The 26,992-nt window shown below is 48.0% G+C and overlaps 1 protein-coding gene across 3 annotated transcripts in view; it reads left to right on the top strand.

Moving 5' to 3' along the window:
- LOC140424757 (sodium channel protein type 1 subunit alpha-like) overlaps positions 1 to 26,992 on the top strand; it is a 702,944-nt gene that overhangs the window by 526,352 nt on the left and 149,600 nt on the right. For all 3 annotated transcript variants that reach the window (XM_072508138.1, XM_072508136.1, XM_072508137.1), the window contains 2 exons: positions 6,104 to 6,277; positions 20,812 to 21,168. In XM_072508138.1, the coding sequence (XP_072364239.1) occupies positions 6,104 to 6,277; positions 20,812 to 21,168 (531 nt within the window). The remainder of the gene's footprint in view (positions 1 to 6,103; positions 6,278 to 20,811; positions 21,169 to 26,992) is intronic.

The raw sequence follows: 26,992 nt of genomic DNA, 5'->3' as shown, positions 1-26,992 counted from the left end.
ATTTGCCATCCACCACCACTCTCTGACTTCTATCAGTTAGCCAGTTCGTTATCCAACTGGCCAAATTTCCCACTATCCCATGCCTCCTTACTTTCTGCATAAGCCTACCATGGGGAACTTTATCAAATGCCTTACTAAAATCCATGTACACTACATCCACTGCTTTACCTTCATCCACATGCTTGGTCACCTCCTCAAAGAATTCAATAAGACTTGTAAGGCAAGACCTACCCCTCACAAATCCGTGCTGACTATCCCTAATCAAGCAGTGTCTTTCCAGATGCTCAGAAATCCTATCCTTCAGTACCCTTTCCATTACTTTGCCTACCACCGAAGTAAGACTAACTGGCCTATAATTCCCAGGGTTATCCCTAGTTCCTTTTTTTAACAGGGGCACAACATTCGCCACTCTCCAATCCCCTGGTACCACCCCTGTTGACAGTGAGGACGAAAAGATCATTGCCAACGGCTCTGCAATTTTATCGCTTGCTTCTCATAGAATCCTTGGATATATCCCGTCAGGCCCGGGGGACTTGTCCGTCCTCAAGTTTTTCAAAATGCTCAACACATCTTCCTTCCTAACAAGTATTTCCTCGAGCTTACCAATCTGTTTCACACTGTCCTCTCCAACAATATCGCCCCTCTCATTTGTAAATACAGAAGAAAAGTACTCGTTCAAGACCTCTCCTATCTCTTCAGACTCAATACACAATCTCCCACTACTGTCCTTGATTGGACCTACCCTCGCTCTAGTCATTCTCATATTTCTCTTATAGTGTGTTAGCGTTTATTTACAGGGGGCTTGAGTTTAAGAGCCGTGGGGTTATGCTGCAACTATACATGACCCTGGTGAGACCACATTTGAGTATTGTGTGCAGTTCTGGTCACCTCATTATAGGAAGGATTTGGAAGCATTGGAAAGGGTGCAAAGAAGATTTACCAGGATGCTGCCTGGTTTGCAGGATAGGTCTTATGAGGAAAGGTTGAGGGAGTTAGGGCTTTTCTCTTTGGAGCGGAGGAGGATGAGAGGCAACTTAATTGAGGTTTATAAGATAATGAGGGGATAGATAGAGTGGACGTTCAGAGACTATTTCCTCGGGTGGATGTAGCTATTACAAGGGGGCATAACTATAAGATTCAGGGTGGGAGATATAGGAGGGATGTCCGAGGTAGGTTCTTTACTCAGAGAGTGGTTAGGGTGTGGAATGGACTGCCTGCTGTGATAGTAGAGTCGGACACTTTAGGAACTTTCAAGCGGTTATTGGATAGGCACATGGAGCGCACCAGAATGACAGGGAGTGGGATAGCTTGATCTTGGTTTCGGACAATGCTCGGCACAACATCGAGGACCATAGGGCCGGTTCTGTGCTGTACTGTTCTATGTTCTATGTTCATGAGGTGTAGGTACACCCACAGTGCTGTTAGGGAGGGAGTTTCAGGAATTTGACCCAGCGACAGTGAAGGAATGGCGATATACTTCCAAGTCAGGATGTTGGGTCTTGGAAGGGAACTTCCAGGTGGTGATGTTCCCAGGTATCTGCTGCCCTTGACATTCGAGGTGTTAGAGGTCGTGGGTTTGGAAGGTGCTGTTGAAGGCCCCTTGGTGAGTTGCTGCCGTGCATTTTGTAGATGGTATACACGGCTGTTACTGTGCATCAATGGTGGAAGGAGTGAATGTTTCAGGTGTTGGATGAGGTGCCAATCAAGCGGGACTTGTCCTGCTTTGTCCAGGATGGTGTCGAGCCTCTTGAGTGTTGTTGGAGCTGCACTCATCCAGACAAGTGGCGAGTATTCCATTACATTTTGTAGATGGTGGACAGGCTTTTGGGAGTCAGGTGGTGAGTTCCATTACCAATCTTTGGCTTGTTCGTAAAGTCATATTATTTATATTATTGCGATTCCAAACCAGACCCCAACAGTGACTAAGATACTGGAACAAAATACCAATGTTTTAGTTTAATTTAAGACTGTGCGGAAAGAATGATTCACTGCAGGAGTGATTGCACGAAGAAATAGAGCTTTGGTATTTTTAAAACAAACCTTTATTATGGATACAATATTCAACTCTTTAACTTCGCATGCAAAAAGAACACCTTACAATTTACACCTTAAACACCACTACTCAATTTCCCATTAAACAACAAGAAAAGAAACATACAGCTCTCAATCTATCTTACTGTGGGAGAATTGTGGGCTCAGTGTCAGGCAGATCAGAATTCAACTCCCCTCTCCAAATCCTTCTCCAAAAACTGCCTCTCGAAAGCGTTTCAAAATGTCTCTCTGCATTCATTTGTTGGCTCCACCCAGCAATGACCTAATTTCCCCAGGCTGAAAAAACAAATGATTTCTGGAGGCTACAAAGCAGATTAACACCCCGGGGACTTTCCCAGTCCATTAGTCCAGACTGAAAAACTCATCCCTTTGTCAATTTCACTTTCTGGCTGCTAAAAGCACCCAAGCTCTGCAAACCAGAATTATTTTAAAACAAACATGACCACTGCAGCCAAACACACTCTAACCCCAAGCTTTTAATTCTTAAATTGCCCAATACTTAGAATTCAATATTCCTAAAGTGTTCCAGTCATCGTAATATGTGTTAATCTAACTTCCCCTGAAATGCATTCATATCACTCACCTTAACTACCCCTTTTGACCAGATCCATAGTCTATCCCTATTCAAGAGCAACATAGGAAGGTAGGACTTAGGAGCAGGAGTAGACCATTCAGCCCTTCTAGCCAGCTCTGCCATTCAATAAGGGCATCACTGATCTGATTGTGGACTAACTTCATTTTCTACCCCCATAACCCTTGACTCTCTTGCCTATGAAAGTTCCAACTGAGCTTTGAAGATAGTCAATGAACCAGTCTCCACAGCTCTCTGGGAAGAGAATTCCACAGACCATCTCAGAGAAAAAAAATAATTCCTGAAAGGAAATTGAAGTGTGAGACTTTGCCTCACTGCGCTTATTGCTGCTGCTGCTGCTACAATAATAATAATAGGCCAGCTCATCGCAGCCGAGTCAGCCTGAGCTCTCGATAGTATTGGTCTCCTTTAAGCAGCTGCCAGGGCTGGGATGCAGGCACCCAGCTGCTTCAGTGTGAAGTGAGTGGTCTGAACCGCTAAGCTATTGAAACAATCTAATCTCAAGCCCGAAAATGTGTAGCATACTGAGATAAGAGGAGTGAGTGCCACCAAATGTGTGATTTGCTAACGCTGTACGGGCCTTTCGATGCCTTGCCTCGCTGCCCAGCTCAGTTCTATGGTGAGGGTCCATGTGGTGAACCTTCAGCTTTTCCATTCGGTTTGATTTTGAATCTGCTATTCTGGTCTCTTGTGCATTCTTCCCATCTCCTCGTTTTTCTTTTGCTCCACCATTGATGGCCGTGTCTTCAGCTGCCTGGGTGCTAAACTCTGGAATAGTCCCTCTACACACCACACTACACTGGAGTCTCATTGCTTTAGAATCTGACTTGGAACCAGAACTTTCAAATGTCTTGTGTGCGTCCATTTGTACGTGAATGTTTGTGTGAGTATGTGCCGACAAGTGATTGTGTGTATGTGTGTGGTTGTGTGTATGTGTGTGGTTGTAAATGTATGTCTATGATAGTGGTTGTCTGTATGTATTGTTGTGTGGATGTGTGGTTGTGAATGTATGTTTGTGATTGTGGTTGTGTGTATGTGTCTGGTTGTTTATATGTGTCTGATTTTGTGTGTGTATGTGTGTGGTTGTGTGTGTATGTGAGTGGTTGTGTGTATATGTGTGAATTTGTGTGTATGTGAGTGATTGTGTGTGTATGTTTGTGATTGTGGTTGTGTGCATGTGTGTGGTTGTGTGTATGTGTGTGGTTGTGTGTGTATGCGTGTGGTTTTCATAGAATTTATAGAATTTACAGTGCAGAAGGAGGCCATTCGGCCCATCGAGTCTGCACCGGCTCTTGTAAAGAGCACGCTACCCAAGGTCAACACCTCCACCCTATCCCCATAACCCAGTAACCCCACCCAACACTAAGGGCAATTTTGGATATTAAGGGCAATTTATCATGGCCAATCCACCTAACCTGCACATCTTTGGACTGTGGGAGGAAACCGGAGCACCCGGAGGAAACCCACGCACACATGGGGAGGATGTGTGTATGTGTGTGGTTTTGTGTGTATGTGTGTGGTTGTGTGTATGTGTGTGGTTGTAAATGTATGTCTATGATTGTGGTTGTGTGTATGTATTGTTGTGTGGATGTGTCTGGTTGTTTATATGTGTCTGATTTTGTGTATGTGTGTGGTTGTGTGTGTATGTGAGTGGTTGTGTGTATGTGTATGATTGTGTGTATATGTGTGAATTTGTGTGTATGTGAGTGATTGTGTGTGTGTGTGTATGTGTGTGATTGAGTGCATGTGTGTGATTGCGTGTATGTGTGTGATTGCATGTATGTGTGTGTATGTGTGTGGTTGTGTGTGTATGCGTGTGGTTGTGTGTATGTGTGTGGTTTTGTGTGTATGTTTGTGGTTGTGTGTCTGTGTGTTGTGTGTATGTGTGTGATTTTGTGATTGTGTGTGGTGTGTGTATGTGTGTGGTTGTGTGTATGTGTGTGGTTGTGTGTATGTGTGTGGTTGTGTGTATGTGTGTGATTTTGTGTATGTGTGCGGTGTGTGTATGTGTGTGGTTGTGTGTATGTGTGTGATTTTGTGTGTATGTGTGTGAGTTTGTCTGTATGTGTGTGAGTTTGTCTGTATGTGTGTGAGTTTGTCTGTTTGTGTGTGAATTTGTCAGTATGTGTGATTTTGTGTGTATGTGTGCAGTTGTGTGTATGTGTGTGATTTTGTCTGTATGTGTGTGAGTTTGTCTGTATGTGTGTGATTTTGTCTGTATGTGCGTGAGTTTGTCTGTGCGTGATTTTGTCTGTGCGTGAGTTTGTCTGTGCGTGATTTTGTCAGTTTGTGCGGGAGTTTGTCTGTGTGTGATTTTGTGTGTATGTGTGTGATTTTGTGTGTATGTGTGTGGTTGTGTGTATGTGTGTGGTTGTGTGTATGTGTGTGGTTGTGTGTATGTGTGTGATTTTGTGTGTATGTGTGCGGTTGTGTGTATGTGTGGAATGTTCTCTGGCTGGTGGTGAGCTTGGAGTGGGGGAAAATCCTGTAGTTTGGTAGGGCGGTGGCCTATCCGATTCCCACTACATTTCCACCTCCACCAGAATGCGGTTCTGCGCAAGAATGTCCATGTTTGACCCTCCTGCCCCACCAACAATCGAGGCCCTTAAGTGGTTAATAATGACTCCTGAAGCACCTCACCCCGCTGCCACTTTTATTAATCCAGCTGCAGATATGCTAAGCGGCGTGCACATAGGGGAACCATGCGGGTCGCCTGTGACCTCAATGACGAGGGGGGGTGGGTTCCCTCGATCAAAGGTACTCAGTGCCTGGTCAAGAGGCTGAATCTGGGGAGGATGGAGACCCCATTGGGAGCCATCTCCATACCCTTGCTGCTGATGCTCCACCACCCCTCCCTGTAGCCCCGACCCCATGAGCCCCCTCTCCTCCACCACCCCACATTACCGAGCTGCAGCCTGTCTCTGCATTCCTGGGTCTCTGGGGGATGCCTTGACGCAGCAGCCCCAGTCTCCTCAGTGGCAGTGCTGAGCACCGATTGGCCGGCTGCATTTGCTCCCATGGTGAAAGAGTAAATTCTTCTGGTGTTGGTAAAACTGTTGATTGGCAGGGTGGTCACAGCTTGAGTAGTAAATATTTAGCCTGACCGCTCTGCTTTGATTAATTTTTGTTTCCTTGTGCGGGGAGATAATTGTCACCAATAGAAGTAAGACTGCGTGAGACTCCTTCATCCTGGAAAACAAATGAGTATAAATTCCTGGAGCTGTGAATACCCAGCAGCTGACAGTGCCCCCCCACCCTGTGTGGGGATGATGCATCCTGCCTCGCATCTAAGAATAGTGTTGAGTCAGGCTGGGAGTTGCCCCAGGAGGGAAGGTGAGTGGGTGCGTTGGGGAGGGGGAGGGGTACAATGGTTGGTGGGGTATGGGAGGGGGGGGGGGGGGGGAGCGGGGGCTGGGTGATGCCTATTGCTGCTCTGACACAACGTTTTGTTTCCTGCAGGTCTTCACCGCCATTTTCACAGCCGAGATGGTCTTAAAAATCATTGCCTTGGACCCGTACTACTACTTCCAGCAGGGTTGGAACATATTTGACAGCATCATTGTCTGCCTGAGCTTGATCGAGCTGGGCCTAGCACGAGTGGATGGCCTGACTGTGTTGCGTTCTTTCAGACTGGTATTGGCTCTTTTAAATTTTTTAATTGCAGCTAATTCACCTGATTACACGGCCCACCATTCACACTCAAAGCGCAGAGGATCTGAGTCAGCAAAGTTACTCCTTTGAACCATCTACACTTGGAGTGCGGTGAACACTTCTGGGCCTCCGTCGGTTCAAAACAGAAAGGCATGCAAAGATGACATGTGATCTAAGAGAGTAATCCTTTCAGGAACAATTGGGGCATTTTCTCCAGAAAAGGGAAGGCTGACAGGTTTTCAGTATTATCAAAGGGTTTGATAGGGCAGGTGTGGAGGAGATATTCCCACTTTCAGGTGAGATTAGACCGAGATACGAGAGAGTCAGTGGTCGATCCAACAGCGAATTCAGGAGAAGTGCCTTTGTTCAGAGAGTGGCCCTGATGAGGAACTCACTGCCACAGGGAGTGGTCAGTTGCTTTTCTGTTTCTGTGAGAGATTGTCGACAGGAGTTCAAATTAAGATGACCGTCGCACTTGGTACACGGCTCAGAATTGGAGGGCAATTGGATCCTTTTGCACCATATCCCAGTAACCTTGCGGAGTGGGGGGTTGTGTGGGTTGATTACACTCGCGCAAAACAACTTTGGACATATTGCCACACTAACGGTGCGCTGTGACAGCAAGTTGTTGTTGTATTGGATGTGGTACTATTGCAGAGCAACGAGAATGGGACAACTTCGATCAGAGGTGGCAATCCACCATTTTCCCATTCCTGGTTGCCTAGGGTAAAGTGTTAACAGCATTCCCAAAGTGATGTTAATACTGGAGAATTATTTGCAAAAACTCATTAATGCTGCAGAACAATTCCTCAGTATAGTAAGGGCTCAGAGGGTTAACTCATGGGAACTGCGTATTTGTGAGACCACATCGAGAGCACTGTGCAAGTTTTGCTCCCCTGATTTAAGAAAGGACATAAATGCTTTCAAAACAATTCAGAGAGGGTTTACCTGACCGATAACTGGGGTGGGGGGACTATCTTACAATGAAAGATTGGACAAGTTGGGCCCTTATCCATTGGAGTTGAGAAGATTGAGGTGATCTTATTAAAGCATAAGGGGCGGAACTCTCCCAAAAATGCACAGCGTGTTGGCTCAGACGGGAGGACCGGTGTGAAGCTCGCAGGCTCCCTAGTCGGCGTCGCTCACGTATTGAACAGCTAGATACACACAATCAGCTGGAGGGGCAGAGCCTAGGAAAGCCAGCAACATTGAAGTGAAACCCCACACAGACATGGGGATATTACCCCCCCCTCCCCTCCACAGACATCGAGACCCCTCACGGACACGGGAAACCCTCTTCCCCAAGGATTCCGGTGCCAGCCTCCCCAAACAGGCGCCGGAATGTGGCGACTAGGGGTTTTTCACAGTAACTTCATTGAAGCCTACTTGTGACAATAAGCGATTTTCATTTTCATGTTGAGACTTCCACGGACACAGGAACACCCCCAACGACATCAATACCTCCCAACGGACACAGGAACCCCTCCATGGACATTGAGACCCCACACCCAGAAGGGATTCCCCCCCCTCAGGCCCTCCACAGATAAGGGGGACCCCCACAATGGAGCTTCCCCAGCGGGCCCTTGGCAGTGCTCCCTGGACAGAGATGAGAAGTAGCATGCGATCCAACGGCCACGCTGCACCCGAAAAGCAGCTAGCCGCGGCGGACCATGAGTGATAGAAGCTGAGAGACCCCGCTCCCAGGATCCACCTGGTTCGCAACGTCCGCAAGACCTAACGCAATCTCGCGAGACATTGCGATGTAAATTCCGCCAATTGTGGGCGGGATCACCTTTTAGCAAATCTGCATATTAAAGTGAGACAGTCTCACTTTAAAGTAACCGAGGCGTTGGGATCTATCTCCTTCGCCTTGGAGCCTAAGGACGAGCGCCATTCAGCACTAGTCCCCACAAACGGGGACCAGATGGAACTGCACTCATGGGGGTCTCCCAGGGGATTGGGGGCCCCCAGGTGCATGCCCTTTGGGCAAGGTGGTACCCTCGCAATGCTTGTACAACCTGGTAACTTTGGCAGTGCCACCTGGGTGCCAGCCGGACTCTTCCAGGGTGCCCATGTGGCACTGCCAACTGACAGGAGCACAGCAAGGGTGCCAGGTTGACAATGTCAAGGTGCCAAGCTGGTATTTTCTGTGTGCTGGTGATCGGGCTGGGGTTGGGGGTCAAACCTGGGCTTGGGGGGGGTCAGGTGTCACTTCAGGGGCCATGGTAATTAGAACTCCATTTAAAAATGGCGTCCCGATCACTCGATACACTGAGCGAGCAGAGCTCCTTGGTGTAGAAAACGGGGTATGTGTGGCCTTCCCTGCTGAGGCTGCTTATTTACCGCGACCGGCGTTGTATAGCCATGCGTTGCAAGTGCCGGGAAACATGCGGCTAATCGCGCTCGCTATGGGACTTGGTTACCATTTAGTTGGATCGCACTCAAAATGTTCTCCTCAGAGGATTGTGAATCTTTAGAACTCTCATTGAAGAGCCCTGGAGGCTGGGTCATTGACCATACTTAAGGCAGAGGTGGATAGATCCTTGACTAACAAGGGAGTCAAAGGTTACTGAGGGGAGATGGAATGTGGAGTTGAGGTCACAGTCACATCAGCCATGATCTTATTGAATTATCGAGCAGGCTCGAGGGGCCGAATGGCCTATTCTTGCTCCTAATTCATGTGATTGTATGTTCGACAGGTTGTAGGAACTTGGCTTGTGTTCCCTTGAGTGTAGGTGTTTGAGGGATGATCTAATTGATGTGTTTAAAATGTTAAAAAGGATTGGATAGGTTAATTGAGGAAATCCTATTTCCTCTGGTGAATGAATAAGATATTGTCATCTTAAATTGTAGAGCTTGGCTTCACAGGAATTGCCTGAAACAGCTGTGGATAATGAAGCAGTTGGATCTTTCAGCTGTGAGATTGGTAAAAGAGTAACATGTTGGAAATCTGAAATAAAAAGAGAAAATGCTGAAAATACCCAGCTGGTCTGGCAGCACCTGTGGAGAGAGGAACAGAGTTAACATGTCAAGTCAATGACCTTCCATCAGGACCACAACCCTTGTCAGTCCGGCTGGAGAGTCCTTTTCTTGATTCTACCTGACCCGGTGAGTATTTGCAGCATTTTCTGTTTTTGTCGGGGATTGATGGATTATTTCTTCGGTGAGGAAGTCAAGGAATATGAAACAAAGGCAAAGAAATGGAGTTGGGGCCAGCTGACACCTGATTGACTGGTGGAACTGGCTCAAGAAGCTGAATGGCCTATTCCTGTTCCGGGGGTGGGCCTGCACCACAGGAACTGCAGCGGTTCAAGATGGTGGCTCACAGCCTCCTTCCCAAGGACAGTTAGGGATGAGCAACAGATGCTGGCCTCGCCAGCGACTCTCACATTAAAAAAATATATATATTGTCAATTCCTAATCCTGCTTTGTTTTGAAAATGTTTTGCTCCATTCTTAAAGCTACAATGCCAATGGGCAGAATGGACATACACAATCAATTCCTAATCCTGCTGCCAATTTGCAGGGGCCAGTGGAGGTGGGTGAGGCGTGGGCGAGGGTTATCTTCAGCTATTTGATCCACCTTAAAGCAAACATCACCAACAGCTCCGTCTTTCTCTGGTGTTTAAGAATCCATGCTAGCCAGTGTTAGCCGACTGCTGCACTACACAGGGATCCGGAGGCCTAATGCATTTGCATGATATACGGATGTGTTTCTGTCACCTCTTAACACACTGTCTGTTATGTTAATCGAATACACCATTACATATCAATAGGTGGGTTCCCTTTGAACCTGCTCGAGGCCACTGAGGCTTTCACAGTATTTCAATAGAGACATAATTTTTTTTTTAAATCATCTGCACAATTTACCTTACAGCCCGGGCCTTGAAAATCTCAGCCAAACTAATAATTAGTATTAACATATTATCTCTCAATGTTTGAACCATTTAAAAAATATCTATAATTTATTCCGAGGATGTGGGCTTCGCGGGCAAGGCCAGCGTTTATTGCCCATCCCCAATTTCCCTTGAGAAGGTGGTGGTGAACTGCCTGATACAGGAGGAGGCCATTCGGCCCTTCGAGCTTGCTCCGCCATTCATTAAGGTCATGGCTGATCATCAAATTCAATACCCTTGGTCCCTTCAGCCCCAAGACCTGCATCTAATTCATTCTTGAAATCACAATGTTTTCATCTCAAGTACTTCTTGTGGTAGTGAATTCCAAAGATTCTCACTCTCTGGGTGAAGAAATTTCTCCTCACCTCAGTCCTAAAAGGTTTACCCCTTTCCCTCACACTACGACTCCTAGTTCTAGACTCCCCCACCATCAGGAACATTCTTTCTGAATCTACCCTGTCTAATCCTGTTTGAATTTTGTAAGTTTTCATGAGATCCCCTCTCACTCTTCTAAACTCCAGTGAAGGTAAACGGCTTAGTCTCCCCTCGTATGACAGTCCCGCCATCTCGGGAATCAGCCTGATAAAATTTTGCTGCACACCCTCCATAACAAGAACATCCTTCTTCAGATAAGGGGCGAGATTCTCCGACCCCCCCCCCCGCCAGGTCGTAGAATCGCCGGGGGCTGGCGTAAATCCCGCCCCCGCTGGTTGCCGAATTCTCCACCACCGGATATTCGGCGGGGGCGGGAATCACGCCGCGCCAGTTGGCGGCCCCCCCCCCCCCCCCCCGCGATTCTCCGGCCCGGATGGGCCGAAGTCCCGCCACTAAAATGCCTGTTCCGCCGGCGTAGATTAAACCACCTACCTTACCGGCGGGACAAGGCGGCGCGGGCGGGCTCCGGGGTGCTGGGGGGGCATCGGGGCGATCTGGCCCCTGGGGGTGCCCCCACGGTGGCCTGGCCCGCGATTGGGGCCCACCGATCCGCGGGCGGGACTGTGCCGTGGGGGCACTCTTTCCCTTCCGCCTCCGCCACGGTCTCCACCATGGTGGAGGCAGAAGAGACTCCCTCCACTGCGCATGCGCGGGAATGCCGTCAGCGGCCGCTAACGCTCCTGCGCATGCGCCGCCCGGAGATGTCATTTCCGCGCCAGCTGGCGGGGCACCAAAGGCCTTTTCCGCCAGCTGGCGGGGCGGAAATTCGTCCGGCGCGCGCCTAGCCCTTTTGGGGCGGCGCGATGCCCGACTGATTTGTGCCGTTTTGGGCGCCGGTCGTCAGACATCGTGCCGTTTCCGGAGAATATCGCCCAAGGACTTGAACCGCTGCAGTACATGTGGTGTAGGTGCACCCACAGTGCTGTTAGGGAGGGAGTTCCAGGATTCTAAACCAATGACGATAAAGAAAAGGTAACATTTATCGAAAGAGAAATGAACAAAAGAAGAAGTGAGCCAACGAGAGTGCATCATTAGTGAGTAACACAAAAGGAACCCCCAAATACCTGTATAATTATATAAGTAGTATAGGCTGAAGAAAAGGTAGAACAGATTAGGGATAAAAAAGGGGATCGTCTTATGGAGGCAAAGGGCATAGAATCATGGGCGATTTTAGAACCTTAGTTAGGCCACACTTGGAGTATAGTGTTCAATTCTGGTCGCCACACTACCAGAAGGATGTGGAGGCTTTAGAGAGGGCGCAGAAGAGATTTACCAGGATGTTGCCTGGTATGGAGGGCATAAGCTATGAGGAGCGATTGAATAAACTCGGTTTGTTCTCACTGGAACGAAGGAGGTTGAGGGGCGACCTGATAGAGGTATACAAAATTATGAGGGGCATAGACAGAGTGGATAGTCAGAGGCTTTTCCCCAGGGTAGAGGGGTCAATTACTAGGGGGCATAGGTTTAAGGTGAGAGGGGCAAGGTTTAGAGTAGATGTACGAGGCAAGTTTTTTACGCAGAGGGTAGTGGGTGCCTGGAACTCGCTACCGGAGGAGGTAGTGGAAGCAGGGACGATAGGGACATTTAAGGGGCATCTTGACAAATATATGAATAGGATGGGAATAGAAGGATACGGACCCAGGAAGTGTAGAAGATTGTAGTTTAGTCGGGCAGCATGGTCGGCACGGGCTTGGAGGGCCGAAGGGCCTGTTCCTGTGCTGTACATTTCTTTGTTCTTTGTTTGTTGTTCTCCACTCCCGCGCCGGTTGGGAGAATCGCCTGGGCCGCCAAAATTTCCTGTGGTGCCCGTCCGACGCCCTCCCACGATTCTCCCAAGCGGCGGGAACGGCCCCGTCGTGTTCCGCGGGCCGCAGGCCGGAGAATCGCCCGAGACACCCAAAATGGCGATTCTCCGGCACCCCCGCTATTCTCAGGCCCGGATGGGCCGAGCGGCCAGCCCAAAACAGCGGGTTCCCCCCCGGCGCCGTCCACACCTGGTCGCTGCCATCGGGAACAGCGCGGGAACGTTGGGGGGTGCGGCCTGCGGGGGGAGGGGGGGGGGATCCTACACCGGGGCTACCTCAAATGTGGGGTGGCCCACGATCGGTGCCCACCGATCGTCGGGCCGTCCTCTCTGAAGGAGGACCTCCTTCCTTCTGCAGCTCTGCAAGATCCGTCTGCCATCTTCTTGCGGGGCGGACTCGGAGAGGACGGCAACCACGCATGCGCGTGTGACGCCAGTTATGCGGCGCCGGCCGCGTCATGTATGCGGCGCCGCCTTTACGCGGCGACAAGGCCTGGCGCGTGTAAATGACGCGGCCCCGCTCCTAGCCCATTATCGGGCCCTGAATCGGTCGGGCTAGGGGCAGTTTCGCGCCGTCGTGAACCTCAACGGCATTCACGACGGCGCGGGAGTGGAAAATCCCGCCCCATGAATTTACAGTGCAGAAGGAGGCCATATAAAACAAAAAAGAGTGGCTAAGGTCCTTTAGAGGATGAGAAGGGAAATTTAATAATGGGAGATGAGGAAATGGCTGAGGAACTGAACAGTTTTTTTGGGTCGGACTTCATAGTGGAAGACACAAATAACATGCCAGTGACTGATGGAAATGAGGCTATGGCAGGTGAGGACCTTGAGAGGATTGTTATCACCAAGGAGGTAGTGCTGGGCAAGCTAATGGGGCTAAAGGTAGACAAGTCTCCTGGCTCTGATGGAATGCATCCCAAAGTGCTAAAAGAGATGGCTAGGGAAATTGCAAATGCACTAGTGATAATTTACCAAAATTCACTAGACTCTGGGGTGGTCCCGGCAGATTGGAAATTAGGAAATGTGACACCACTGTTTAAAAAAGGAGGTAGGCAGAAAGCGGGTAATTATAGGCCAGGTAGCTTAACTTCGGTAGTAGGGAAAATGCTGGAATCTATCATCGAGGAAGAAATAACGAGGCATCTGGATGGAAATTGTCCCATTGGGCAGACGCAGCATGGGTTCATAAAGGGCAGGTCGTGCCTAACTAATTTAGTGGAATTTTTTGAGGGGAGTCAATGGATGTGGTATATCTGGATTTCCAGAAAGCCTTTGACAAGGTGCCACACAAAAGGTTGCTGCATAAGATAAAGATGCATGGCATTAAGAGGAAAGTAGTAGCATGGATAGAGGATTGGTTAATTAATAGAAAGCAAAGAGTGGGGATTAATGGGTGTTTCGCTGGTTGGCAATCAGTAGCTAGTGGTGTCCCTCAGGGATCAGTGTTGGGCCCACAACTGTTCACAATTTACATAGATGATTTGGAGTTGGGGACCAAGGGCAATGTGTCCAAGTTTGCAGATGACACTGAGATAAGTGGTAAAGCAAAAAGGATACAGGAATTCTGCAGAGGGATTTGGATAGGCTAAGTGAATGGGCTAGGGTCTGGCAGATGGAATACAATGTTGACAAATGTGAGGTTATCTATTTTGGGAGGAATAACAGCAAAAGGGATTATTATTTAAATGATAAAATATTAAAACATGCTGCTGTGCAGAGAGACCTGGGTGTGCTAGTGCATGAGTCGCAAAAAGTTAGTTTACAGGTGCAACAGGTGATTAAGAAGGCAAATGGAATTTTGTCCTTCATTGCTAGAGGGATGGAGTTTAAGACTAGGGAGGTTATGCTGCAATTGTATAAGGTGTTAGTGAGGCCACACCTGGAGTATTGTGTTCAGTTTTGGTCTCCTTACTTGAGAAAGGACGTACTGGCACTGGAGGGTGTGCAGAGGAGATTCACTAGGTTAAACCCAGAGCTGAAGGGGTTGGATTACGAGGAGAGGTTGAGTAGACTGGGACTGTACTCGTTGGAAGTTAGAAGGATGAGTGGGGATCTTATAGAAACATATAAAATTATGAAGGGAATAGATAGGATAGATGCGGGCAGGTTGATTCCACTGGCGGGTGAAAGCAGAACTAGGGGGCATAGCCTCAAAATAAGGGGAAGTAGATTTAGGACTGAGTTTAGGAGAAACCTCTTCACCCAAAGGGTTGGGAATCTATGGAATCCAGTGAAGCAGTAGAGGCTCCTTCATTAAATGTTTTTAAGATAAAGATAGATAGTTTTTTGAAGAATAAAGGGATTAAGGGTTATGGTGTTCGGGCCGGAAGGTGGAGCTGAGTCCACAAAAGATCAGCCATGATCTCATTGAATGGTGGAGGAGGCTCGAGGGGCCAGATGGCCTACTCCTGCTCCGAGTTCTTATGTTCTATTTGGCCCATCGAGTCTGCACCGGCCCTTACAAAGAGCACCCTACTGAAGCCCACGTATCTACCCTATCCCTGTAACCCAGTAACCCCCACTTAATAATTTCTGGACACTAAGGGCAATTTAGCATGTCCAATCCACCTATCTAACCCGCACATCTTTGGACTGTGGGAGGAAACCGGAGCACCCAGAGGAAACCCACACAGGCACGGGAAGAATGTGCAGACTCCGCACAGATAGTTACCTAGCCGGGAATTGAACGTGGGACCCTGGAGCTGTGAAGCAACTGTGCTAACCACTATGCTACCGTGCTGCCGGGGGTGGGCATGGTTGAGGTTGAGTTACCGAACCATCACAGCAAAGATACAACCCTTCAGAGTAACCCAGTTGGCCCTGCCATCCAATTGACTTTTGAAGTCATTGATCATCTCTGTTTCCAGGTCACCACCCGTCGCTGCGTTTAAACAAAAAAAAAGCTCTCCCTCGCATGCCTCCAGCATCTCATAATAATAACCGCTTATTGTCACGAGTCGGCTTCAATGAAGTTACTGTGAGAAGTCCCTAGTCGCCACATTCCGGCGCCTGTTCGGGGAGGCCGGTACGGGAATTAGAACCCACGCTGCTGCCTTGTTCTGCATTACAAGCCAGCTGTTTAGCCCACTGTGCTGATTTTCTTGGGGAAAATCCTTACACTGGAGTTCCCTAGACCTTGAAACATCATCCTCTCTTTTGTAAGCCAGTCATGATATTGTACACCTCCATCAGATCCTCCCACATCATCTTCATTCCAAGGAGAACAACCTGGGCTTCCCCAACCTGGGTAGAATTTTACACATCCTCACAGGTGGGTTTTTGGGCACAGCGGGGAGTGGGGGGGGCGGGGGGCGTGAAATTGAACGGACGGAAATCCCTCCGAGTTCCCGTTCACCCGACCACACGGTAATTTTATGCCGGGGTGGGCAAGGCCTCGGATGTGTAGCCCACCCCTGGCCTAATTGAGACTCCACTGGGGCATGGGGCTGGCATAATGATACTGTCACGCGACGAGTAATCCAGAGCTCAAGGTAATACTCTGGGGTCTTGAGTTCGAATCTCACCACAGCAGATGGTGAAATTTAACTTATTTTGCAGCCGGCGTCGCTGACAGTGCGAACGACAACAAAGAACAAAGAAAAGTACAGCACAGGAACAGGCCCTTCGGCCCTCCAAGCCCGTGCCGACCATGCTGCCCGTCTAAACTAAAATCTTCTGCACTTCCTGGGTCCGTATCCCTCTATTCCCATCCTATTCATGTATTTGTCAAGATGCCCCTTAAATGTCACTATCGCCCCTGCTTCCACCACCTCCTCCGGCAGCGAGTTCCAGGCACCCACGCAGGCACAAAATCTCACCAGGGTGGGGAAAAGGGATTCTCACCGACGAGAAACCTTTTCCCGATTTTGTTTCCCCTTTCCTCGTCGGTGATGTAGCGAGGCTCTTGCCTCCAGGACACATGATTTCCCTCCCCACCCCTCACTGACTATTCACATCATGTTTGGCGAGGTACACAACACCTTTAGGAAGACGGGAAACAGTCGAAGGATTCCCGCCTGTGGCGCCAACGTCACTATCGTCCACAGGGGGAAGAAGGGCATGCCTGTCCCTGACACTGCCCTGGCACTGCCCACTGGCACAGGTTGGCAGTGACGGCCTGTGCAAACCTCTGCTGGGGCAATGCTGGGGTAAGCCCTCTAGAGAACCCAATTGCAGGCGTCCTGTTGTGTATGGTGGGGGTTGAAGAGCATCGAGGCCTTTGAAAGGGGAGATTTGACAGTGACGGGGGAGTGGCCATTGAGGAGTCGACTTGCAGTGATGGGGTGGAACGGTCATCGAGGGGGGAGCGAGCAGTAGGTGGGAGCAGGCACTGAGTGGGAGGAGCGGTACCGATACTGCTGTGGTGGCTGTGGGTAGGGGTGGGGGGGGGGGTGTAGAGTGCCCCTGATCAAGGTGGGGAGGGGCTGGGGGGGGGGGGGGGCAGTTTTGATTGGGGCACCCATTAAAGATGGCACCCCGATCTCTGGAACCAACCTTGCCGGCTCCATCAGGCCCTGCCCCATCAGACTGCACTTTGGAAAGAGGAATGGAGGCATAGACTATTTTCTAAATGTGGAAATGCTGAGGAAATCAGAAGCACAAAGGGGCTTGGGAGTCCTTGTTCAAGGTTCTCTTCAGGTTAACATGCAGGTTCAGTCGCCAGTTAGGAAGGCAAATGCAATGTTAGCATTCATATCGAGAGGGCCAGAAAACAAGACCAGGGATGTAATTCTCAGGCTGTATAAGGCTTTGGTCAGACCCCATTTGGAGTATTGTGAGCAGTTTTGGGCCCCGTATCTAAGGAAGGTTGTGTTAGCCTTGGAAACGGTCCAGAGGAGGTTCACAAGAATGATCCTTGGAATGAAGAGCTTGTCATATGAGGAATGGTTGAGGACTCTGGGTCTGTACTCGTTGGAATTTAGAAGGATGAGGGGGGATCTTATTGAAACTTACAGGATTTTGCGAGGCCTGGATAGAGTGGACTGGAGTGGATGTTTCCACTTGTAGGAACAACTAGAAGCAGAGGACGCAATCTCAAACTAAAGGAACGATCCTTTAAAACCGAGATGAGGAGCAATTTCTTCAGCCAGAGGGTGGTGAATCTGTGGAACTCTTTGCCGCAGAAGGCTGTGGAGGCCAAATGTCTGGAGTGTCTTTGAGACAGAGATAGATAGGTTCTTGATTAATAAGGAGATCAGGGGTTCTGGGGAGAAGGCAGGAGAATGGGGATGAGAAAATATCAGCCATGATTGGATGGCGGAGCAGACTCGATGGGCCGAGTGGCCTAATTCTGCTCCTATGTCTTATGGTCTTATGTAAAGCATGCCACTTGATTTTATTTTTGTCAGAGTGCCAGAAAATCTTGTCTGAAAACTGAGCAATGCATCGAGAGATTCATGCCGGCTTCAGTCAGAGCCTAATACTCTGACAAATTCTGAGAAAATCCCACCCAATAGAAATCTGGAATTAAAAGTCAAATGACCATGAGACAATTGTCGATTGTTGTAGAAGCCCATCTGGTTCACCGATGCCCTTTAGTGAAGGAAATCTGCTCTTCCCACCCTGGCTTGGTCTACATGTGACTCCAGACTCACAGCAATGTGGGTGACTCCTAAATGTCCCTCTGAAATGGCCCAGCGAGCCACTTAGTTTTACCAAACCGCTGCAAAGTCAATGAAATCAGACGGACCACCCAGCATCAACCTAGGCGCCAGAAATGGCGATGGTAAACCCAGCCATGTGGACCATGCAAAGCCCTCCTAACATCTGAGGGTTTGTGCCAAAGTTGGAGATCTGTCTCACAGACTAGTTAAGCAACGCCTGACTCACAGAATCATACCTTACAGACTATGTCCCAGACACCATTATCACCATTCCTGGGTATGTCCTGTCTCACCGGCAGGACAGGCCCAGCAGAGGTGGCGGCACAGTGGTGTACTGTCGGGAAGGAGTTGCCCTGGGAGTCCTCAACATCCACTCCGGACCCCGTGAAGCCTCATGGCTTCAGGTTAAACATGAGCAAGGAAACCTCCTGCTGATTACCACATACCAGCCGCCCTCAGCTAATGAATCAGTGCTCCTCCATATTGAACACCACTTAGAGGAAGCACTGAGGGTGATGAGGGCGCAGAATATGCTCTGGGTGGGGGACTTCACCACAGACCGAGCTGACCGGGTCCTAAAGGACATAGCTACTAACCTGTGACTGCATCAGGTGGTGAGGAATGAACAAGAGGGAAAAACCTACTTGACCTCATCCTCACCAGCCTGCCTGCCGCAGATGCATCTGCTCATGACAGTGTCGGTAGGCGTGACCACCGCACAGTCCTTCTGAAGACGAAGGCAGAATCATATATTTTTTCAGTGTCAGCTCTGACTGAAAACCAGCATGTCGCTGTCCAGTTTCCTCTCCAGATCTTGAGCTTCTCTGAGCTGTGGTTTATGCCGTCTGGCGTGGAGTGCGTCCTGAAAGAGCTGGCAAGATAGGCTCCACAGAAATCAGGTCGCCATCTCAAAGAGCGCGTCGATCAAAACTGAACATCAATGCCTTCCCTCCATATGCCTACAATCACCGGGCTCATCCCCCCAGCCCTCAATCATCAGGCTCTCCTCCACCACCCCACCACCCACCGCGGAAGTATCGCCAGCATTCCCACCCCCTCACTGCCCACTCCCCACACCCTACCCCGTGCCTGAAAATACCCCCCTCAATGGCTCTTCCCCCTGAGACCACATATAACCACCCTCCCCAACGTGGCTGCCCAGAGGCCGCTCCCTGGCACTGCCACAGCACAGGTTGGCGTTGCCATATTGGCACTACCTGTGCAAGGGGACAGTGCCAGGGGGAAAATGCCAGGGCACTTCCCGGCCATGGCCTTCTCCCCAGGGCGCCATCCCTACCTTTGTGTCCCCGGAGGGATCCCCTCAACTGGATCTCAGTTTTAAAAAGCTCTTCTAATCCTTGCTGACCGGACGTCACATCGGCGAGGTTTCAATATTCAGTGAGGGGCGGTTATATGGCGGGGGGTGTGGGGGTCTCTAATCATATTCAAATTAGTTTAAATCCATTAAAATGAGGTTCTCACTCTTTGTGGCCATGAATCCTGTGACGGCACCCGACAAGGGGCATTGAAAATCGGGAACTGCGATTTCTCCGGAGAGAATCGCCTTTCCTGATTCGATTTTCCGCCCGCTTTGTTATTCTCTCTCGGCGAATGTGGATCTGAGAATTACCCCCAAAATCCTGACTTCACATTGAGGATACCCTCCATCGTGTTCTGTGTCACCACCACTGTCCTAAATGGGACAGACTTCGAACAGACCTAGCAACTCAAGACTGGGCATCCATAAGGCGCTGTGGGCCATCAGCAGGAGCAGATTGTATTCAACCACAGTCTGCAACCTCATGGCCCAGCATATCCCCCACTCTACCATTACCACCCAGCCAGGGGGTCAACCCTGGTTCAATGAAGAGTGCAGGATGGCATGCCAGGAGCAACATCAGGCATACCGCAAAATGAGGTAGCATTCTGGTGAAGCTACAACACAGGGCTACTTGTGTGCCAAACAACATAAGCAGCAAGTGATAGACAGAGTTAAGCCATTCCACAAGAAACGCATCAAATTTAAGCTCTGGAGTCCTGCCACATCCAGCCATGATTGGTGGTGGACAATTAAACAACTCACTGGGGAGGAGGTTCCACAAATATCCCCATCCTCAAATGATGGAGGGGCCCAGCACACCAATACAAAAGATAAGGCTGAAGCATTTGCAATAATCTTCCAACAGGAAGTGTCGAGCAGATTGTCTGTCTCGACCTCCTCTGGAATCAGAATCACTGATGCCAGTCTACAGCCAATTCAATTCACTCCACTTGATATCAAGAAATGGCTGAATATACTGAGAGAATTAAGGAATAGCGGGATACTGAGGAAGGTTGAGGTGAGATAGAAGATCAGCCAGGATCTTGTATGCAACAGGCTTGAAGAGACAAATTTTCTTTCTTCATTCATGGGATGTGGCCATCGCTGATAAGGCCAACATTTATTGCTCATCCCTTCATTGCCCTGAAATTGAGTGAATCGCTCGGCTATTTCAGAGGGCGTTCCAGCCCTTATTCCTTATGGTTTTATGATTGCCTTCTAACTACCCAATCCAATGAATAGAATCTAATGCACTTATCTGCAATTGAACACACAATCAGATTTGAAGATAATCGACTTCAGGCTTTCAGTCGACTTGTTGACAGGCTGTGAGCTTCAATTCATTGGAAAACATCCATTAAACATTCTTTCCACTTCACTCATTCATTGTGGTTAATTGTTACCCAGTGACCCTACATTGACTAATGCAATTTTTTTTCCAATCGTACTTCACAGCTCAGAGTCTTCAAGCTGGCAAAATCATGGCCCACCCTCAACACGCTCATCAAGATCATTGGTAATTCGATGGGCGCTTTGGGCAACCTGACCCTTGTCCTGGCCATCATTGTCTTTATCTTTGCAGTAGTTGGGATGCAGCTTTTTGGCAAAAGGTATAACGAGGATGTTTGCCGGATCCCCGACAAATGCAAGCTCCCACGCTGGCACATGAAAGACTTCTTCCATTCCTTCCTCATCGTTTTCCGGGTTCTATGCGGCGAGTGGATCGAAACCATGTGGGATTGTATGGAGGTGGCCGGGCAGCCCTTGTGCATCCTTGTCTTCATGCTGGTCATGGTGATTGGAAACCTAGTGGTAAGTCCTTAAATTATGTTTCTGGGTTTTACGCTAGCTATTGCACTGGGGCTCGGTGTCACCAACTGTTCCTGTAAGCCAACCAACACTCTTGGATACATAACAAATGACAGTGACCTTACAGCACAGAAGCAATCCATTCAGCCCAACTGGTCCCTGTCAGTGTTTAGGCTCCACACGAGATTCATCCAGCTATCCTCTTAGCATATATTTCTATTCCTTTTATTCTGCATATGTTTATCTGCTTTGTGCTTTCTGTGCTATTTGCATCAACTGCTCTCTATAGTGAGTTCCATTCTAACCGCCCTCTGAGTTAAGTTTCTCAGGGATTCCCTATTTGATTTATTAGGTGACTAGTTTCTATTGACAGCCACTGGCTTTGGTTTTCCCACCTCCCCATGTCTGCCCTTTCAAACCCTGTCTTAATCTTAATGCCCTCGATTAGGCCACACTTTAGCCTTCTCTGTTCTAAAGAAAAGTACCTCAGCTGGTTCAGTTTTTCCTGATGGGTGTTACATCTCTTTTGTACTACCTTAATATATTTTTTAGAATTTAGCCAGAACTGTGCACTGCAAATGTCATCTAACCAAGGTTCCTTACAATTCTAATCCAATACCAACAGTGAGACCTCAGACTTTAACATAGAGAACCTACTGTACACCAACTTAATGAAATACATCATGCTCCACTACACAATTCTTCTTGCTTCACTGCATTGAATATACACTTGATCCATTTGAATACTAAGCATTGTTTGAAAATTTAGAACTTTGATTGGTCAATGTATTTCCTTGAGAAATGAACCAGCGAATGGCCATCACTTCTGCTGCTTAGCTGAAACAGATGCAATATGTGTACCTGTTCTCGCAGTCTGCAAAGAACAGGGTCCTGCGCATTAATGCTTGGCAGTTAACTGTCCCTCACCATTAACCGGTGCAATCTTCATGGCAACGCCTCTACCAATCAGAGTTCACGTGCCAATCAAGCGTGCTCTCTTCTCATACAGCAAGAGGTTAATGCTTCCTCTGACATCGATATTCTTGCGATTGTCCTGATGAGTGCAATGTGAAAAACTTTGACAATATGTCTTTATTTCAGCAATTTTTAAATTAGTAGTGCGAAGGAGTGGGTGAATTTAATGTCAAATTGGGAACAAAAAATAAATGAGGGAAATGAAGCTAGGATTAGAAGAACAATTTTTTTAAAGGAGTTGGAAATGAAAACTAAACAAAAATAATAATAATTCTTAAAATGCCTAACACCAATGAAAATATGAAGTGATAAAATTCCACACTAAAACACCAAAACAATCTCAAAGCCCAAAGCATTTTACAGCCAATGAAGTACTTTTGAAGTGGATTTGCTGTTGTGATGTCAGAATAGTTAATAGTGTAACAGTTAATTATCACTGCAAGAGGTTGATTGCCAGTAAATAGCACTTAGTGCATTGTTAACAGAATACTTAAAGACTTGAACAAAGGCCAAACACTCAGGATACTGCAAATGGGGAATAAAAACAGAAAATGCTGGGAATGCTCAACTGAGTGTTTCTGGCATTTTCTGTTTTTACTTTGAGTTGAAGTGAATTAACTATCTGTGGAGAGTTTACTTTGCATCTACCGTGTTAATGCAGCAACGTAACACCGTTCGATGCTGTTGAGGCAGGCAGCAAGATGCAACGCCAGTGAAGCATCACTGACAACAACTCCTGGATTTTGGGATTCAGTCACGTACCTGCCCCATGGCTGAAATTGCTGATTCAAAGAAGAGAGAACATTACAGCATAGGAACAGGCCTTCGACCCACTAAGCCTGCGCTGATCCACATTCCTTATTTACACCGACTACTTATTACCCAAACGATCTCTATCCCTCCATTCCCCTTTCTGTTCATGTGTCTATCAAGATATATTTTAAATGTTGCTATCATGCCTGCTTCCACCACCTTCACTGGCAACGTGTTCCAGGTATCCACCACCTACTGCGTGAAAAACCTTCCCCGTACATCTCCCCTAAACTTTCCCCATCTCACCTTGAATCTGTGCCGCCTTGTAATTGAGTCTTCTACCCTGGGAAATAGCTTCTGACTATCCACCCTGTCTATACCTCTTGTAATTTTGTAGACCTCAATCAGGTCTCCCCTCAGCCTCCGTCTTTCCAACGAAAACAATCCGAGTTCATTCAACTCTCTCCTCACAGCTAACACTATTCATTTAGGTATGAAGAGCAGCATCAGCCTCTGGTTACTTCGAGAGTGAAATATGGGTCAAGTAGCCTTAGAATGGCCAAACATTTCCATCCCTCACAAACTGTCTAAAGCAATAAAGGTGTTGCCTGTCTGAGGCACTTCTCTTTGTATGTTTAAGCATCATAATGGATGTTCACATGGTCATCCAGGCAGTCAATCGAGCCTGGGCCTACAGCAGGCTGTAAATTTTCTGATCTAACAGCACGTAGCCCCACTATAAACCTGTCATTGCCCACAGAGCTGTCAGAATGGAGCTCGACCCATCATTGACCCAATCCCCCCTGACTGTCTTCACACTCAGTCATCAATAGGCGCTGCAGGATCACAGAGATCCACAGCACACAAGGAGATGATTGACCCTTGACTCCTTTTCCAGCACTCAGGGACAGCTGCCCTCATTAGCCCTCGACATTACAACAATGACGACACTTTAAAATACTTCATGGAACAGGCTGAGGTTCTTTTTTCTGGAAAGAAGAAAGCTGAGAGGCGGCCTGGTCTTTAAAATTATGAGTGGGGTTTTTTTTAATTCATTCTCGGGCGTCTTTGAATATTTTTCAGTCGGAGCTAGATATCTTGATTAACAAGGGAGTGAAAGGTTATTGGGGGTTGGAAGGAATGTGGCAGCCATAATCTTATTGGATGGTGGAGCAGGCTCGAGGGGCCGAGTGGCCTACTCCTGCTCCTAATTCGTACGTTGGTGTGTTCGTATGGATGTGAACATCTCTGGTAAGGCCAGTGTTTATTTCCCATTTCTAATTTCCTTTGAGAAGGTGGTGGTGAGCTGCCTTTGTGGCCCGCTGTAGTCCATAGGGCAGCACGGTAGCATTGTGGTTAGCACAATTGCTTCACAGCTCCAGGGTCCCTGGTTCGATTCCGGCTTGGGTCACTGTCTGTGCGAAGTCTGCACATCCTCCCCGTGTGTGCGTGGGTTTCCTCCGGGTGCTCTGGTTTCCTCCCATAGTCCAAAGATGTGCAGGTTAGGTGGATTGGCCGTGATAAATTGCCCTTAGTGTCCAAAATTGCCCTTAGTGTTTGGTGGGGTTACTGGGTTATGGGGATAGGGTGGAGGTGTTGACCTTGGGTAGGGTGCTCTTTCCAAGAGCCGGTGCAGACTCGATGGGCTGAATGGCCTCCTTCTGCACTGTAAATTCTATGATGTGGTGTCGGTACACTTGCGGTTAGGGAAGGAGTTTCCAGGATTTTGACCCATTGACAGTGAAGGAGCAGAGATATAGTTCCACATCAAGATGGGGCAAAAACTAGGAGCCATAAATTTACAGAAATCAATGAATGGGGCGGGGGGGTTCAGAGATGAGACATTTTAAAACCGGGTAGCTAGGGTAACACTAGAATAGCTCTACCTAAGTTAGTTTATTGAGGATTGAGACTAATCATAGAAAGTATACCTATTAATCATTATTAACCATTAAACATGTATTTTTAGCACATAGCAGTAACAAGCATTTGAACTCTTGCTAACAGAAATGGCCGCAATGTATGATGGGATTTAATCTAACTAATTTACCCATGTTCTTAAGACAAACAGAATCAGACGGAAATAATGTGGTCAGCAATAATATAGCCAGCTCAATAAGCAGTTCTTATCAGTAGCCCCAACATCCTGTGCTCAGACAGACCATGGTACAAAGAGGAGCCAGCTTCAACATCCTGCATCCAGGTGAACAATGAAGTGGGCAGTAACTGGCTGAGATAAGGGGAAATAAGAGAAGGAGAGAACAAGAAGCGGCGGATACAAGAATCCTGGAAAACAACAGATGGCCAGGGGACAGGATGGGGTTAAATCATAAGATGATCACACAGTCACCATGCTGCCCAAAGTAAAATTCATTGGTCAAGGTAAAATCGACACCTACAAGGATTGGATTGAGTCCAACTGGGGTGGGCTACTGATTTTTTGAAATTGTATAACTGTTGCACCTCAAACAATGTAAAGTAGAGTGGTTTTGGCATTTATCCAAACCACCCTCCCTCGTACGTTGACCAAGCTTGGAAAATAAAGCCGTCTCAACCCGAGTTGATGTAACCGCAGGTCTTTGTGCTTAGCTGAGCCTAACTAAGAGGGAGGAACCCCTCGTGAACGCCAGCTCAGTACTCACTCCCTGAAAACACTCCTACAGTCACTCATAAATTCAATGATGAATTCAGGAGAAACTTCTTTACCCAGAGGGTGTGGATCGCACTCGGACAAGAAGTAGCTGAGGCAGATAGCACAGATACATTTAAGGGGAAGCAAGACAAGGACAGGAGAGAGAGAAAAAAAGAACAATATGCGAATGGGATTCAATGATGAAGGGCAGGGAAAGGTTCTTATGGAGCATAAACCTCGACAAAGAGCAGTTAGAACACAGAGCCTGCCTCTGTGTTGTAAAATCAATATAATGCCTTGTTCTTTAGTGTTTGAGATGTTGAGAGGTGGTGAACAACTCAATATAGGTGCTTCTTCTTTCTTTTAGGCTCGTAACCTGCTGTGATGTTTTGTTCTGATTCATTCCAAATAAAGGGAAATCTCCAATGTGCGAACAGCCGTTGTTTTGCCGGGGGAATCTACTGGCAAGAGGGTTCAGCTCCCCGAGTCTCCGATATTTAAAGGAGGCTTCGGGATCAGACTCCGATGTTGATTAGTATTTGGCACTTAAATCTCGTTCTGTATCAGGCGACGTAAATTGTGATTGGATTGTGTTGAAGAGGAACGCAATGAGAGGGAGAATTCAGCAACCGCTGAAATGTGTGAACAAGGCTAAAGAAGGGAAACAGCTTTTGCGACAGAAAATTTGTTTTAAAGTTCAGTGAGGCAGGTATATGCTCACAGAGTGAGGAATGGTGAGATGCATCACCAGTTAATGTGCTTTTTGGATGAATTCGTAGGCAAGCTGCCTGCTCTTTGTGTTCTGAGACCTTTAACACTCATTGAACCATCAGGGCAGGCACATATGGCCTTACTTTAACTCCTTTGATGAGGACCCTAGCAGCCTACTTTTGGCATTTTAATTGGTGAAGCAATTGATTTCACTGAACTACAAGGAACATGCAGCACAGAATAGAACAGAATCCCTACAGTGCAGAAGGAGGCCATTCGGCCCATCGGGATCTGCACCGACCCTTCAAGTGAGTACTCTACCCATTCCGTACCGGCCTCCCGAACAGGCGCCGGAATGTGGCGACTAGGGGCTTTTCACAGTAACTTCATTGAAGCCTACTTGTGACAATAAGCGATTATTATTATTCCCACTTCCCCCCCCCCCCCCCCCCCCATTCCCGTAACCCCATAATTTAAGCTGCACATCCTTGGGAACTAGGGGACAATTTATCATGGCCAATCCACCTAACCTGCACATTTGGACTGAAACAGGCCATTCCGCCCAACCAGTCTGTCCTGGTGATTATTTATCAGGAATGCTAGCATCGTGGTTCTATTACTGGAATAGCATTCCAGAGGCCCGGACTAATGATCCAGAGACGTGAGTTCAAATTGCACCACTCCCGTTAAATGCGATTGATGAAATAAATCTGGAATACAAAGCCAGTGACAGTAAGGTGGAGGCTGCCTTCTGCC

Source organism: Scyliorhinus torazame, chromosome 6, assembly GCF_047496885.1.
Source record: "Scyliorhinus torazame isolate Kashiwa2021f chromosome 6, sScyTor2.1, whole genome shotgun sequence".
Taxonomy (NCBI): domain Eukaryota; kingdom Metazoa; phylum Chordata; class Chondrichthyes; order Carcharhiniformes; family Scyliorhinidae; genus Scyliorhinus; species Scyliorhinus torazame.
This window is presented reverse-complemented; position numbering and strand designations above follow the sequence as displayed.